The sequence below is a fragment of the Salvelinus fontinalis genome, unplaced genomic scaffold, assembly GCF_029448725.1.
Source record: "Salvelinus fontinalis isolate EN_2023a unplaced genomic scaffold, ASM2944872v1 scaffold_1260, whole genome shotgun sequence".
NCBI lineage: Eukaryota > Metazoa > Chordata > Actinopteri > Salmoniformes > Salmonidae > Salvelinus > Salvelinus fontinalis.
Genome location: NW_026601469.1, coordinates 23,975 through 41,291, shown reverse-complemented (window position 1 = coordinate 41,291; position 17,317 = coordinate 23,975). Strand labels below are relative to the sequence as shown.

Genomic DNA, 17,317 nt, shown 5'->3' with positions numbered 1-17,317 from the left:
GGAAAATGGATGAGTTGATGAACGAGGGGAAGCGATGGGGGAGAATGGATGAGTTGATGAGCAAGGGGAAGCGATGGGGGAGAATGGATGAGTTGATGAGCGAGGGGAAGCGATGGGGGGAATGGATGAGTTGATGAGCAAGGCGAAGCGATGGATGAGTTGGTGAGCGAGGGGAAGCGATGGGGGAGAATGGATGAGTTGATGAGCGAGGGGGAGCGATGGGGGAGAATGGATGAGTTGGTGAGCAAGGGGAAGCGATGGGGGAGAATGGATGAGTTGATGAGCGAGGGGAAGCGATGGGGGAGAATGGATGAGTTGATGAGCAAGGCGAAGCGATGGATGAGTTGGTGAGCGAGGGGGAGCGATGGGGGAGAATGGATGAGTGAGGGGGAGAATGGATGAGTTGGTGAGCGAGGGGAGGCGATGGGGGAGAATGGATGAGTTGATGAGCAAGGCGAAGCGATGGATGAGTTGGTGAGCGAGGGGAAGCGATGGGGGAGAATGGATGAGTTGATGAGCGAGGGGGAGCGATGGGGGAGAATGGATGAGTTGGTGAGCAAGGGGAAGCGATGGGGGAGAATGGATGAGTTGATGAGCGAGGGGAAGCGATGGGGGAGAATGGATGAGTTGATGAGCAAGGCGAAGCGATGGATGAGTTGGTGAGCGAGGGGGAGCGATGGGGGAGAATGGATGAGTGAGGGGGAGAATGGATGAGTTGGTGAGCGAGGGGAGGCGATGGGGGAGAATGGATGAGTTGGTGAGCAAGGGGAAGCGATGGGGGAGAATGGATGAGTTGGTGAGCGAGGCGAAGCGATGGATGAGTTGGTGAGCGAGGGGAAGCGATGGGGGAGAATGGATGAGTTGATGAGCGAGGCGAAGCGATGGATGAGTTGGTGAGCGAGGGGAAGCGATGGGGGAGAATGGATGAGTTGATGAGCAAGGGGAAGCGATGGATGAGTTGTGAGCGAGGGGAAGCGATGGGGGAGAATGGATGAGTTGGTGAGCGAGGGGAAGCGATGGGGGAGAATGGATGAGTTGATGAGCAAGGGGAAGCGATGGGGGAGAATGGATGAGTTGGTGAGCGAGGCGAAGCGATGGATGAGTTGGTGAGCGAGGGGAAGCGATGGGGGAGAATGGATGAGTTGATGAGCGAGGCGAAGCGATGGATGAGTTGGTGAGCGAGGGGAAGCGATGGGGGAGAATGGATGAGTTGATGAGCGAGGGGGAGCGATGGGGGAGAATGGATGAGTTGGTGAGCAAGGGGAAGCGATGGGGGAGAATGGATGAGTTGATGAGCGAGGGGAAGCGATGGGGGAGAATGGATGAGTTGATGAGCAAGGCGAAGCGATGGATGAGTTGGTGAGCGAGGGGGAGCGATGGGGGAGAATGGATGAGTGAGGGGGAGAATGGATGAGTTGGTGAGCGAGGGGAAGCGATGGATGAGTTGTGAGCGAGGGGAAGCGATGGGGGAGAATGGATGAGTTGGTGAGCGAGGGGAAGCGATGGGGGAGAATGGATGAGTTGGTGAGCGAGGGGAAGCGATGGGGGAGAATGGATGAGTTGGTGAGCGAGGCGAAGCGATGGGGGAGAATGGATGAGTTGATGAGCAAGGGGAAGCGATGGATGAGTTGTGAGCGAGGGGGAGCGATGGGCGAGAATGGATGAGTTGGTGAGCGAGGGGAAGCGGTGGGGGAGAATGGATGAGTTGATGAGCAAGGCGAAGCGATGGGGGAGAATGGATGAGTTGGTGAGCGAGGGGAAGCGATGGGGGAGAATGGATGAGTTGGTGAGCGAGGCGAAGCGATGGGGGAGAATGGATGAGTTGGTGAGCGAGGCGAAGCGATGGGGGAGAATGGATGAGTTGGTGAGCGAGGGGAAGCGAATTATGCATAATTATGTAATCACCAAATGTGAATGAAAAACAGGGCGGGCCATTTGTATGGATCTATTCTAACTATCTCAAAATGTTATGTACTCTATCAGCCTACTCTATCAGCCTACTCCATCAGCCTACTCCATCAGCTTACTCTGGCCTACTTGCAGTACACAGTGAGAACGTGCATAATTTACAATGGCAAGATGACCAAGATGAATGGATGCACTCGTTAGCATTGCTTCAACATGTGAATGAAAACGACTCCGATGGTGGGGAAGAATGTAATCATGATGACATCTCTGATGAGTACTATTCTGACCTCAGCCTGAACCTACACCTTCCCACCACCAAATGAAATGAAACAGAAGGCACCTTGTGGAATAGAACAAGCCGGTGAGAATTCTACGGACAAAACGTCATCACTGAGGGAGCAGGCTACATCTCCAGCCACGCACTCCACAGCTGTCGTTGTTCAGACTGTGACATGCTGTCATATCAACACATATTCCTAATGCCTTTATTGCTTTTGTGCTGATTTTCACTTATCAAGCACGCTTGTAATGTTTAGGCTACTGATGTTTTCTTCATTTGACCATGCATCTTGCTTGCTTGTTCTAAATAAAGGTTAAATAAAATAATACAAAATCTTGCTGACTGTGCGTCTTGGTGGTTGGTTGGGATTTTAAATCTTTCCCGGGTTCCAACACCAATGCTTTCTGTAACAAAGGCACTCCATAAATACAATGTACTGAATTACTAATTAAGTTAATTGCACTTAATTATTGATTTGTTTATTTTTATACATATAAACGTGGAAAAAAGCAATGCCAGGAAACGGATTCATTCTGGCGTCGGGCCATCGGTTAGTGACAGGGGTAGTTCTAATATACACAGGGTTAGTGTCAGGGGTAGTTCTAATATACACAGGGTTAGTGACAGGGGTAGTTCTAATATACACAGGGTTAGTGTCAGGGGTAGTTCTAATATACACAGGGTTAGTGACAGGGGTAGTTCTAATATACACAGGGTTAGTGACAGGGGTAGTTCTAATATACACAGGGTTAGTGTCAGGGGTAGTTCTAATATACACAGGGTTAGTGACAGGGGTAGTTCTAATATACACAGGGTTAGTGACAGGGTTATTGTTAGGGGTGTGGTACTTATGTACCTGAGGGAAGAGTGGCCTGTCGTCTTTGGACATCTTGATGCAGTCGGCCACCAGCCTCTTCATGGCTTTAGGACAGCTCTTATACAGCTTCCTCAGCTCTGGAAACAGGTAGCCACGACCCACCATGAAGATTATCTGTAGAGGGAGAAGAGGGTTAGATGTCAGGGACTAGGAGGAAAGACTACAGATTGCAGTCAGCCAGTTAGTTAGTCAGTCAACCAGCCAGCCAGACCATAGGGGCCAGTCAGCCAGTCAATAGGGGGTGGTCAGTCAGCCAGTCCAAAGGGCCCAGTCAGCCAGCCCATAGGGGCCAGTCAGTCAGCCAGTCCAAAGGGCCCAGTCAGCCAGCCCATAGGGGCCAGTCAGTCAGCCAGTCCAAAGGGCCCAGTCAGCCAGTCCAAAGGGCCCAGTCAGCCAGTCCAAAGGGCCCAGTCAGCCAGTCAGTTCATAGGGCCCAGTCAGCCAGTCAATAGGGGGTGGTCAGTAAGTCAGCCAGTCCAAAGGGCCCAGTCAGCCAGTCCATAGGGACCAGTCAGCCAGTTAGTTCATAGGGCCCAGTCAGCCAGTCCAAAGGGCCCAGTCAGCCAGTCCATAGGGACCAGTCAGCCAGTTAGTTCATAGGGCCCAGTCAGCCAGTCCAAAGGGCCCAGTCAGCCAGTCCAAAGGGCCCAGTCAGCCAGCCCATAGGGGCCAGTCAGTCAGCCAGTCCAAAGGGCCCAGTCAGCCAGTCCATAGGGGCCAGTCAGTCATTCCACAGGGGCCAGTCTGTCCAAGGGGGCCAGCCAGCCAGCCAGTCCATAGGGTCCAGTCAGCCAGCCAGTACGTCCATAGGGGCCAGCCAGCCAGCCAGTCCATAGGGTCCAGTCAGCCAGCCAGTACGTCCATAGGGGCCAGTCACTCAGCCAGCCCATAGGGTCAGCCAGTCAGTCATTTCACGTGGGTCAGTCAGCCAGCCAGCCTGCACATAGGAGCCAGTCAGTCAGCCATTCAATCCAAAGCAAACTTTGTCAATTGTGCCGAATACAACAGGTGTTGACCTTAACTGACAGTGCAGTTCAAGAAAGAGTTAAGAAAATATTTACCAAATAAACTAAAGTAAAAAATAATTTGTAAAAAGTAACAATAAAATAACGAGGCTATATACAGGGGGTACCGGTACCGAGTCAATGTGCAGGGGTACAGGTTAGTAGAAGGAAGTTTGTACATGTAGGTAGGGGTGAAGTGACTATGCATAGATAATAAACAGCGAGTAGCAGCAGTGTAAAAACAAATGGGGGGGGGGTCAATGTAAATAGTCCGGTGGCCATTTGACTAATCGTTCAGCAGTCTTATGGCTTAGGGGTAGAAGCTGTTAAGGAGCCTTTTGGTCCATGATAGTTTGTTGGTGGACACCAAGGAACTTGAAACTCTCGACCCGCTCCACTACAGCCCCGTCGATGTTAAATGGGGGTTTGTCTGCCTTTTCCTGTAGTCCACGATCAGCTCCTTTGTCTTGCTCACATTGAGAGAGAGGTTGTTGTCCTGGCACCACACGGCCAGGTCTCTGACTTCCTCCCTATAGGCTGTCTCATCGTTGTCGGTGATCAGGCCAACCACTGTTGTGTCATCAGAAGACTTAATCCATAAGGGCCAGTCAGTCAGCCATAAGGGCCAGCAAGTCAGTCAATCCATAGGGGAAAGTCAGTCAGTCAGTCTATAGGGGCCAGTCAGTCAGCCATAAGGGCCAGCAAGTCAGTCAGTCCATAGGGGCAAGTCAGTCAGTCAGTCTATAGGGGCCAGTCAGTCAGTCAGCCATAAGGGCCAGCAAGTCAGTCAGTCTATAGGGGCCAGTCAGTCAGTCTATAGGGGCCAGTCAGTCAGTCAGTCCATAGGGGCCAGTCAGTCAGTCAGTCTATAGGGGCCAGTCAGTCAGTCAGTCTATAGGGGCCAGTCAGTCAGCCATAAGGGCCAGCAAGTCAGTCAGTCCATAGGGGCCAGTCAGTCAGTCTATAGGGGCCAGTCAGTCAGTCAGTCTGTAGGGGCCAGTCAGTCAGTCAGTCTATAGGGGCCAGTCAGTCAGTCAGTCTATAGGGGCCAGTCAGTCAGTCAGTCTATAGGGGCTAGTCAGTCAGTCAGCCATAAGGGCCAGCAAGTCAGTCAGTCCATAGGGGCCAGTCAGTCAGTCAGCCATAAGGGCCAGTCAGTCAGTGTATGGTTTTAGACAGAGGACTATGGAGCTTTAGGGTTAGTTGAGTCAGACTAGAGGCTAACTCCCAGAGGCTAACTCCCAGAGGCTACCTCCAGCCACGAGGCCCCGTGCCAGCCACATTTACATAAGTATTCAGACCCATTTCTCAGTACTTCGTTGAAGCACCTGTGGCAGCGATTACAGCCTCGAGTCTTCTTGGGTATGACGCTACAAGCTTGGCACACCTGGATTTGGGGAGTTTATCCCATTCTCCTCTGCAGATCCTCTCAAGCTCTGTCAGGTTGGATGGGGAGAGTCGCTGCGCAGCTATTTCCAGATCTCTCCAGAGATGTTCGATAGGGTTCAAGTCCGGGCTCTGGCTGGGCCACACAAGGACATTGAGACTTGTCCCAAAGCCACTCCTGTGTTGTCTTGGCTGTGTGCTTAGGGTTGTTGTCCTGTTGGAAGGTGAACCTTCGCCCCTAGTCTGAGGTCCTCATCATGGATCTCTGTACTTTGCTCTGTTCATCTTTCCGTTGATCCTGACTAGTCTCCCAGTCCCTGCCACTGAAAAACATCCCCACAGCATGCTGCTACCACCATGCTTCACCGTAGAGATGGTACCAGGTTTCCTTCAGGCGAGACGCTTGACATTCAGGCAGTTTCATTAGACCAGAGAATCATGTTTCTCATGGTCTGCATCCTTTAGGTGCCTTTTGGCAAACTCCAAGCAGGATGTCGTGCCTTTTACTGTGGAGTGGCCACACTACCATAAAGTCCTGATTGGTGAAGTGCTGCAGAGATGGTTGTCCTTATGGAAGATTCTCCCATCTCCACAGAGGAACTCTGAAGATCTGTCAGAATGACCATCGGGTTCTTGGTCACCTCCCTGACCAAGGCCCTTCTCCCCCGATTGCTCTGTTTGGCCAGGCACCAGCTCTAGGAAAAGTCTTGGTGGTTCCAAACTTCTTCCATTTAAGAATGATGGAGTCCACTGTGTTCTTGGGGACCTTCAATGCTGCAGACATTTTTTGGTACCCTTCCCAAGATATGTGTCTCGACACAATCCTGTCTGGGAGCTCTACAGACAATTCCTTTAACCTCATGGCTTGGTTTTTGTTCTGAAAAGCACTGTCAACTGTGGGAGCTTATATAGACAGGTGTGTGCCTTTCCAAATTAATTGAATTTACCACAGGTTGACTCCAATCAAGTTGTAGAAACATCTCACGGGTGATCAATGGAAACAGGATGCACCTGAGCTCAATTTCGAGTCTCATAGCAAAGGGTCTGAATACTTAATTTTTTATACATTTGCTAGAATTTCTAAAAATCTGTTTTCCCTTTGTCATTATGGGGTATTGTATGTACGTTGAAGTAGGGAAGTTTACACACACGTGTCCATTATGTGTCCCTACATGGTTACCTGGTCTCGAGTAGCGATCATGCTGTAAGGCAGTTCTCCAGTCATCAGTTCATACAGAACCGTAGGAGTAGACATCAGACTGGAAACTATAGGGGTTGTTGTCCTGCATGTGGATCACCTCTGGAGCCTGGAGGACAGTTCTCCAGTCATCAGTTCATAGAGAACCGTAGGAGTAGACATCAGACTGGAAACTATAGGGGTTATTGTCCTGCAAGCGGATCACCTCTGGAGCCTGGAGGAAGAGGACTTCGGGTTAGGCAGGGATAGCTACTGAAAATCTCCTAGGACTAAATCAAAAGTTCATTCATACACACAGTGCCTTGCAAAACTATTCAGACCCTTGGATTTCTTCACATTTTATTGTTACAAAGTGGGATTAAAATGGATCTAATTGTCATTTTTTGTCAACAATTTACACAAAATACCCTAATGTCAAAGTGGAAGAACATTTTTTTTTTTTTTTTTTTTTTAGATAAACAATTCATAACTAAAATACAGTCATTGCATAAGTATTCAGCCCCTTTGTTAATTTAAGCCTAAACTAGTTCAGGAGTAAAATGTGGCTTAACAAATAATAAGTTACATGTGAAATAATAGGTGTTGATGTGATTTTTGAATGACTAACCCTTCCCCTGTCCCCATACATACAACATCTGTAAGGTTTGTCATGGAAATTCAGTACTGAGAGAGACTTGGTCATTTCTTCAACCAACAGCTTTATTTAATATCGATTAATTATTGCAATAACGAAACCGTCGACCGCACACTAAGCTTCCCTAACAATGAAAAACAGACCTCTTATATAGGACACTAATTATGCTTACTTCCACTCCTCTTAGGCAGATCAAAGACCATCATGAGCCACTTTGGGTTCATCCTGTCTTTATCTGCACCTGGCATTATCTTAACCTCCGACCCTGGCCTAATTTCCAAATGCCAGGATGTCTAAGACCCTTTGTTCCAGTCCATCTCTATCCCAGTTACAACCACCCCACATCCTGTCCATGGAATACATCTCCCCAGTGCATCGCTAATCATAGAATGGAATGTGGCTGTAAAGTTTTATCACCCTCTAGTAAAACCCATTTCCTCGACGCCCAGACTAGCTGCAGGAAGCTAGAGTGGACACCATAAAAACTCAGCCTTAGCAGGCCAGTCTTACTCTTAGTTAAATATATAATTGTTTACTATTAATATCAAACAAATCAGGTAAGTATGTAATTTTTCCCTGACAGTCCCTCAGTCAAGTATTGCATTTCAAGCACAGATTCAACTACAGAGACCAGGAAACTTTTCAAAAGCCTCAAAGAAGGGCAGTGTTTGGTAGATGGGTAACAAAAGTCAGACATTGAATGTCTCCTTAAGCATGGTTAAGTTAATAAGTTTGCTGTGGATGATGTATTAAACCAACCAGACACATCAAATATACAATCGTCCTTCTGAACTGAGCTGCAGGACAGGAATGAAACTGCTCAGGGATGTTACCATGAGGCCATTGGTGATGTTAAAACAGTTACATAGTTTAATGGCTGGTGTTGGTAGACATCTGAGGATGCAAAACATTGTAATTACTCCACAATAATGACCTAAATGACAGAGTGAAAAAAATTATACAAATAAGCAGAAGAAAAATAATGTGATGAAAGAAATAAAAGCTGAAATAAATCACTACTATTATTCTGACATTTCACATTCTTAAATTAAAGTGGTGATCCTAACTGACCTAAGACAGGGAATTTTTACGAGGATTAAATGTCAGGAATTGTGAAAAACTGAGTTTAACTGTATTTGTAAACGTGTGTATGTAAACTTCAACTGTAAATAATTGAGCCAATTGGTGTATGGATGATTCATAGTAGAGGCTGGGTTCGTGCAGATAACCAACAATGTACAACATTCAGATGAGACTGAGGAAGGTAATAATAATAATAATAATAATTCATTAATAGAAGACTAATTGATCAGATATTAAAATATCTGAAGAGTTATATTCTGAAAATTATAACTTTGTAATCTGAAGATTTTCCTTGGTGCCCAGACTTCCTAGTTAATTAAAATGACATGATTAGTTTAATCACGTAATAATAATTAGAGAATTGATTTGATAAAATAACAGTCTTCCCATTTAATGATACTAAAGACACGACATCTGTTAGGGTTAGTGTATGGCATGTAGGGTTAGTGTATGGCATGTAGGGTTAGTGTATGGTATGTAGGGTTAGTGTATGGCATGTAGGGTTAGTGTATGGCATGTAGGGTTAGTGTATGGTATGTAGTGTTAGTGTATGGTATGTAGGGTTAGTGTATGGTATGTAGTGTTAGTGTATGGTATGTAGTGTTAGTGTATGGCATGTAGTGTTAGTGTATGGCATGTAGGGTTAGTGTATGGTATGTAGTGTTAGTGTATGGTATGTAGGGTTAGTGTATGGTATGTAGTGTTAGTGTATGGTATGTAGTGTTAGTGTATGGCATGTAGGGTTAGTGTATGGTATGTAATGTTAGTGTATGGTATGTAGGGTTAGTGTATGGTATGTAGTGTTAGTGTATGGTATGTAGGGTTAGTGTATGGTATGTAGTGTTAGTGTATGGTATGTAGGGTTAGTGTATGGTATGTAGTGTTAGTGTATGGTATGTAATGTTAGTGTATGGTATGTAGTGTTAGTGTATGGTATGTAGTGTTAGTGTATGGTATGTAGTGTTAGTGTATGGTATGTAGTGTTAGTGTATGGTATGTAGGGTTAGTGTATGGTATGTAGTGTTAGTGTATGGTATGTAGGGTTAGGGTATGGCATGTAGTGTTAGTGTATGGCATGTAGGGTTAGTGTATGGTATGTAGGGTTAGTGTATGGTATGTAGGGTTAGTGTATGGTATGTAGGGTTAGTGTATGGCATGTAGGGTTAGTGTTAGTGTATGGCATGTAGTGTTAGTGTATGGTATGTAATGTTAGTGTATGGCATGTAGTGTTAGTGTATGGTATGTAATGTTAGTGTATGGCATGTAGTGTTAGTGTATGGTATGTAGTGTTAGTGTATGGTATGTAGTGTTAGTGTATGGTATGTAGTGTTAGTGTATGGCATGTAGTGTTAGTGTATGGTATGTAGGGTTAGTGTATGGTATGTAGGGTTAGTGTATGACATGTAGGGTTAGTGTTAGTGTATGGCATGTAGTGTTAGTGTATGGTATGTAATGTTAGTGTATGGCATGTAGTGTTAGTGTATGGCATGTAGGGTTAGTGTTAGTGTATGGCATGTAGTGTTAGTGTATGGTATGTAATGTCAGTGTATGGCATGTAGTGTTAGTGTATGGCATGTAGTGTTAGTGTATGGCATGTAGTGTTAGTGTATGGCATGCAGTGTTAGTGTATGGTATGTAGGGTTAGTGTATGGTATGTAGGGTTAGTGTATGGTATGTAGGGTTAGTGTATGGTATGTAGGGTTAGTGTATGGTATGTAGGGTTAGGGTATGGTATGTAGTGTTAGTGTATGGCATGTAGTGTTAGTGTATGGTATGTAGGGTGTTTATATTACCATCCATAGTATGGACCCAGAGGGTTGCTCCATCTGATATGACCCACTCCAGCGAGCCTTCACCGTGGCTAGACCAAAGTCCCCGATCTTCACTGTAAGGCCCTCATGGAGGAAGATATCTACACATGTTTAAAGGACCTACTTATAGACTAGGACAATTCTGTAACATCACAGATTAGTAACAATTCTATATGGTGCCTTATGAAAAGTATACTGTTGGATTTCATGTCCCGATGAATGATATTCTTAGCATGTAGATAACTGAAAGAAAAAAATGTGAAAGAAATTACATTGTTGACAATGACTGTTAAGTTTCATGCATGCGTTTGTAAATGTTTGCTGGTAAGGCAGTTATGATTGAATCAAGCCCTTACTTACCACCTCAGGTATCAAAACATTATGAATCCATATCTAATTTTTATTTCACCTTTATTTTTCCAGGTAGACTAGTTGAGAACAAGTTCTCATTTACAACTGCGACCTGGCCAAGATGAAGCAAAGCAGTGCGACACATACAACAACAGAGTTACACATGGAGTAAAACAAACATACAGTCAATAATACAGTAGAAAAGTCTATATGCAGTGTGTGCAAACGAAGTAAGATTAGGGAGTTAAGGTAATAAATAGGCCGTAGTGGCGAAATAATTACAATTTAGCAAATAAACACTGGAGTGATAGATGTGCAGAAGATGAATGTTCAAGTAGAGATACTGAGGTGCAAAGGAGCAAAACATATATATAAATAAAATAAATAACAAGATGGGGATGAGGTAGTTGGATGGGCTATTTACAGATGGGCTATGTATAGGTGCAATGATCTGTAAGCTGCTCTGATAGCTGATTCTTAAAGTTAGTGAGGTAGACATGAGTCTCCAGCTTCAGTGATTTTTTTGCAATTCGTTCCAGTCATTGGCAGCAGAGAACTGGAAGGAAAGGTGTCCAAAGAAGGAATTGGCTTTGGGGGTGACCAGTGAAATATACCTGCTGGAGTGTGTGCTACGGGTGGGTCCTGCTATGGTGACCAGTGAGCTGAGATAAGAAGGGGCTTTACCTAGCAAAGACTTATAGATGACCTGGAGCCAGTGGGTTTGGCGACGAATATGAAGCAAGGGCCAGCCGGCCAGCGAGGGCCAGCAAACGAGAGTGTACAGGTCGCAGTGGTGGGTAGTATATGGGGCTTTGGTGACGAAACGGATGGCACTGTGATAGACTGCATCCAATTTGCTGAGTAAAGTGTTGGAGGCTATTTTGTAAATTACATCGCCGAAGTCAAGGATCGGTAGGATAGTCAGTTTTACGAGGGTATGTTTGGCAGCATGAGTGAAGGAGGCTTTGTTGCGAAATAGGAAGCCGATTCTCTACTTCATTTTGGATTGAAGATGTTTAATGTGAGTCTGGAAGGAGAGTTTACAGTCTAACCAAACACCTAGGTATTTGTAGTTGTCCACATATTTTAAGTCCAAACCGTCCAGAGTAGTGATGCTGGACGGGCGGGCAGGTGCGGGCAGCGATCGGTTGAAGAGCATGCATTTAGTTTTACTTGCATTTAAGAGCAATTGGAGGCCACGGAAAGAGAGATGTATGGCATTGACGCTCGTCTAGAGGGTTGTTAACACAGTGTCCAACGAAGGGCCAGAGATATACAGAATGGTGTCGTCTGCGCAGAGGTGGATCAGAGACTCACCAGCAGCAAGAGCGACATCATTGATGTATACAGAGAAGACAGTCGCTCCGAGAATTGAACACTGTGGCACCCCCATAGAGACTGCCAGAGGTCCGGACAACAGGCCCTCCGATTTGACACCCTGAAATCTATCTGAGAAGTAGTTGGTGAACCAGGCGAGGCAGTCATTTGAGAAACCAAGGCTGTTGTGTCTGCCGATAAGAATACAGTGATTGACAGAGTCGAAAGCCTTGGCAAGGTCGATGAATACGGCTGCACAGTATTGTCTTTTGTCGATAGTGGTTATGATATCGTTTAGGACCTTAAGCGTGGCTGAGGTGCACCCATGACCAGCTCGGAAACCAGATTGCATAGCGTAGAAGGTGCGGTGGGATTCGAAATGGTCGGTGATCTGTTTGTTAACTTGGCTTTCGAAGACCTTAGAAAGGCAGGGTAGGATAGATATAGGTCTGTAACAGTTTGGGTCTAGATTGTCTCCCCCTTTGAAGAGGGGGATGACCGCGGCAGCTTTTCAGTCTTTGGGGATCTCAGACAATACGAATGAGAGGTTGAACAGGCTAGTAATAGGGGTTGCAACATTTGCGGCGGATAATTTTAGAAAGAGAGGGTCCAGATTGTCTAGCCCGGCTGATTTGTAGGGGTCCAGATTTTGCAGCTCTTTCAGAATGTCAGCTATCTGGATTTGAGTGAAGGAGAAATGGGGGAGGTTTGGGCGAGTTGCTGTGGGGGGTGCAGAGCTGTTGACCAGGGTAGGGGTAGCCAGGTGGAAAGCATGGCCAGCCGTAGAAAATTGCTTATTGAAATTCTCGATTATTGTAGATTTATCGGTGGTGCCAGTGTTTCCTAGCCTCAGTGCAGTGGGCAGCTGGGAGAAGGTGCTCTCTTATTCTCCATGGACTTTACAGTGTCCCAGAACGTTTTGGAGATTGTGCTACAGGATGCACATTTCTGTTTAAAAAATCTAGCCTTTGCTTTCCTAACTGCCTGTGTATATTGGTTCCTAACTTCCCTGAAAAGTTGCATATCGTGGGGTCTATTCGATGCTAATGCAGTACACCACAGGATGTTTTTGTGCTGGTCAAGGGCAGTGAAGTCTGGAGTGAACCAAGGGCTATATCTGTTCCTGGTTCTACATTTTTTGAATGTGGCATGCTTATGAGGAATGCACTTTTAAAGAATAACCAGGCATGTTTGGCCCTGTCCGGGGGTATCTTCGGATGGGGCCACAGTGTCTCCTGACCGCTCCTGTCTCAGCCTCCAGTATTTATGCTGCAGTAGTTTATGTGTCGGGGGGCTAGGGTCAGTTGGTTATACCTGGAGTACTTCTCCTGTCTTATCCAGTGTCCTGTGTGAATTTAAGTATGCTCTCTCTAATTCTCTCGTTCTCTCTTTCTTTCTCTCTCTCTGAGAACCTGAGCCCTAGGACCATACGTCACGGCAAACCGGGCATGATGACTCCTTGCTGTCCCCAGTCCACCTGGCCTTGCTGCTGTTCCAGTTTCAACTGCTCTGCCTGCGGTTATGGAACCCCTACCTGTCCCAGACCTGCTGCTTTCAACTCTTAATGATCGGCTATGAAAAGCAAACTGACATTTATTCCTGATTTATTATTTGCCCATGCTTGTCATTTATGAACATTTTGAAAATATTGTCTCTGTCACGAATCCCGCTTCCTGAGTCTGTGTTTGCCTGTGTTTCTGTCCTGGAGTGTGTTTCCGGTGTCCTGGAACGCACCCTGTCTGGTTGCCGGGCGAATTAGCTTGCTGGGAGATTGATGTTCACCCGCACCTGTATCTCATCTGTAATCTGCACACCTGTCCTGATCATCACCTCTCCCCTTCAAAAGCTCTGACCTGACATCCATTCCCTGCCGGATCGTTAGCCATGAACAGTATGTTGTGCCATAGTATCAGCCTCAAGTTGGATAGTATTTGTTTTGTTGTTTTTCACGTATTGCTTGCCTTGAACTTACCTCCGTTTGTTTTGCCTTCAGTTACTCACCCGGATCATTCACCCCATTCCCGCCTGGTCGACGGAGGATTCCGCTACTCCATTGGATTCACATATTTACCCCCATCAATTCACCACCGCTACCCGCTACGCCACCTGGATATATCTACTCATTCAATTTCACTTGTAAATAAATACTCACCTTCTTCCTACGCTCCTTGTCCTGGTCTGCTTCTGGGTTCGATTTTGAAAGAACGTGACAGAACGATCCGGCCAAGGATGAACCCAGCGGACCTGGACTCCGTTTGCCATGCCATTACCCAGCAGGGGAAGATATTGGGACAACACAAGACGGCGCTACAGGAGATAGCGAGTTCAATCCAGAATTTATCTGCTAGCTTGACACAAGTCCAGGATCAGCTCAGTTTGCCGGCGATTCATTCACCACCTGTTTCACCCATCTCACCTGCCGTGTCTGGAGCGGTTTCCTTCTGTGAACCCAAGGTACCGACGCCTGATAAATATGATGGGGATTTGGGAAGATGCCGTTCGTTTCTTATGCAGTGTGGGTTAGTGTTTGATCTGCAGCCCCACTCTTACGCCAATGACAAGGCTAGGATAGCCTTTGTTATTGAACTGCTGCGTGGAAGAGCTCTGGAATGGGCTTCAGCCATTTGGGAACGACAGGGAACCTGCACGGCTTCATATCAGGAGTTCACGGGAGAGATGAGAAAGCTTTTTGACCATCCAGTCCGAGGTAAGGACGCAGCTAAACGTTTGTTCTCTCTTCGCCAAGGAGCTCGCAGTGTGGCAGACTTTATGATCGAGTTCAGGGCATTGGCTGTGGAGAGTGGTTGGAATGATGAGTCACTACAAGCGGTTTTTTACAAGGGGTTGTCAGAGCAACTCAAGGACGAGCTGATATCCTATCCAGAGCCTAGTGATCTTGACAGCTTGGTCACTTTATCTATTCGGGTAGATAATAGAATCCGAGAGAGAAGGAGGGAGAAGCAGTGGGGCCCATCTAATCAATCAGCGACTCGGTTACCATTCGGTTCAGGAAGTGAACCAGAACGTATTGATCGTTATTCTCCACACGGGAGTAGTGGAGGGGTCTTGCCACCAGATTCTGAACCTATGCAAGTGGGGCGACACGGGCTAACTAAGGAGGAGCGCCAACGTAGACGTGAGACCAACAGCTGTTCCTACTGTGGTAGCTCGGGACATTGCATCTCCGCTTGTCCACAGCGCCCGTTAAACTGCCCGGCTCGCTAGTTTTGGGAGGAATTTTAGCGAGCCAGTTTCAATCTCTCAAGGATCTTGTCAGACCCCGTTTTCCTGCGACCCTTATGAATAAGGATCAGAGCTTAGACATGAACGCTTTTATCGATTCAGGTGCCGATGGCAGCTTTATGGATGCCGACTTGGTGGAACAGCTGGGGCTTTCCAAGGAGCAATTGCCGGAAGCCATTGAAGCAACCACTCTGAACGGCAGTAGTCTGGCACGGATCACTATGAGGACTGAACCGGTTAAGATGTTGGTGTCGGGGAATCATTCAGAGTTTATCTCCTTCTTCATTCTGTCCTCGCCCCATGTTCCTCTGGTTCTTGGTTACCCCTGGCTGAAGGAACACAATCCCTCGTTTGATTGGGTGACGGGTAAGGTAACTAGTTGGAGCATTGAGTGTCATGCTAACTGCCTTAGGACTGCCTGTTCTCCTGCTGTTTCCAGTCAGGTCAGTGACTCTGTTCCTCCTGATTTGTCCCTGGTTCCAGAAACATATCACGAGTTGGGTGAAGTATTCAGTAAAAAGAAGGCTCTGTCCCTTCCTCCCCACCGACCTTATGACTGTGCGATTAATCTGTTTCCTGGAGCTGCCTTTCCCAAGGGACGGTTATACAGTATCTCTCGACCGGAACGTGAGGCCTTGGAGACCTACATCAAGGAGTCTCTAGCTGCAGGTCTCATTCGGCCCTCGTCATCACCTCTGGGAGCAGGATTTTTTTTTGTGAGCAAGAAGGATGGCTCTCTTCGACCGTGTATTGATTATCGGGGTTTGAATGATATTACGGTCAAGAACAAGTATCCCCTGCCCTTGATGAGCTCGGCTTTCGATTCCTTACAGGGTGCTACGGTTTTAACGAAGCTTGATTTACGTAATGCTTATCATTTGGTTCGGATCAAAGAGGGGGACGAGTGGTTGACTGGGTTCAATACTCCGATGGGACATTTTGAGTACCAGGTGATGCCGTTTGGACTGACCAACGCTCCGGCTGTGTTCCAAAGTATGGTGAATGACGTTCTGAGAGATATGATTGGTATTTTTGTGTTCGTTTACCTGGATGATATCCTCATCTTCTCGAAGGAGCTTTCTAGCCACGTTCTGCATGTCAAGCAGGTCCTGCAGCGGTTATTGGAGAACCGTCTGTTCGTGAAGGCTGAGAAGTGTGATTTCCACGCCCACACGACGTCCTTCCTCGGGTACATCATATCCAGGGGAGAGATCAAGATGGACCAAGAGAAGGTTCGGGCGGTTCGGGATTGGGTCCAGCCCGGTACAAGATTGCAGCTCCAGAGATTCCTGGGGTTTGCAAATTTTTATCGGAGGTTTATCCGTGATTACAGCCGGGTGGCCGCCCCTTTAACTGTACTGACGTCTTGCACCAGAAAGTTCTGTTGGTCTCCTGAGGCAGACCGGGCATTTCTTGATTTGAAGAGCCGATTCACCAACGCCCCGATTCTCTCTCAGCCTGACACTTCCCGTCAGTTCGTTGTGGAGGTGGATGCTTCTGATGTGGGGGTGGGCGCCATCCTGTCCCAGCGTAGCTCCACTGACGGTAAACTCCATCCCTGCGCTTTCTACTCTTGTCGTCTTTCTCCAGCTGAAAGAAACTACGATGTGGGTAACCGGGAGCTTCTCGCTGTGAAGCTTGTCTTGGAGGAGTGGCGTCACTGGTTGGAGGGAGCGGAGCAACCGTTTGTGGTCTGGACTGACCACAAGAATCTGGCATACGTGCAATCGGCTAAACGTCTCAACGCCCGTCAGGACAGGTGGGCTTTGTTTTTTGGACGCTTCAATTTTTCCCTGACGTTCCGACCTGGGTCGAAGAACGGCAAGGCGGACGCCTTGTCCCGGATGTTCTCCAAGACGGAGGAGAGTGGGGCCAAGACTGAGACGATTCTTCCCCAGAACCTTGTCGTGGGAGCCGTTACATGGAGGATTGAGGAGGAGGTGATGGCGGCCCTTAGGACGCAGCCCGGTCCTGGTAACGGTCCACCCGGTCGGTTGTTCATGCCCTAGTCGGTCCGTTCTGCTGTTCTTCAGTGGTCCCACGCCAGCAAGATAGCTTGTCACCCTGGCGTTGCTCGGACGATGGCGCTACTGCGCAGACGATTTTGGTGGCCTGCCATGGGAGAAGATACCCGGAGGTTTGTTGCCGCATGTCCTGTTTGTGCTCAGAACAAGAGTACCAATCGGCCCAGCTTCACCCTTTACCTATTCCCCGGCGACCTTGGT

The 17,317-nt window shown here is 47.3% G+C and overlaps 1 protein-coding gene across 1 annotated transcript; it reads right to left on the bottom strand.

Annotated features, from left to right (window-relative positions):
• Positions 1-3,044: 3,044 nt before the first annotated feature.
• LOC129848890 (RAF proto-oncogene serine/threonine-protein kinase-like) lies at positions 3,045-15,031 on the bottom strand (the record flags this gene model as incomplete). Its single annotated transcript, XM_055915991.1, has 6 exons — positions 15,009-15,031; positions 10,378-10,424; positions 10,164-10,282; positions 6,794-6,867; positions 6,636-6,696; positions 3,045-3,179 (listed from the first exon to the last, which is right to left on the bottom strand). Coding segments are annotated over exons 1-6 (459 nt in total), but the record flags the coding sequence as incomplete, so codon positions are not given.
• Between the last annotated feature and the right edge of the window lie 2,286 nt (positions 15,032-17,317).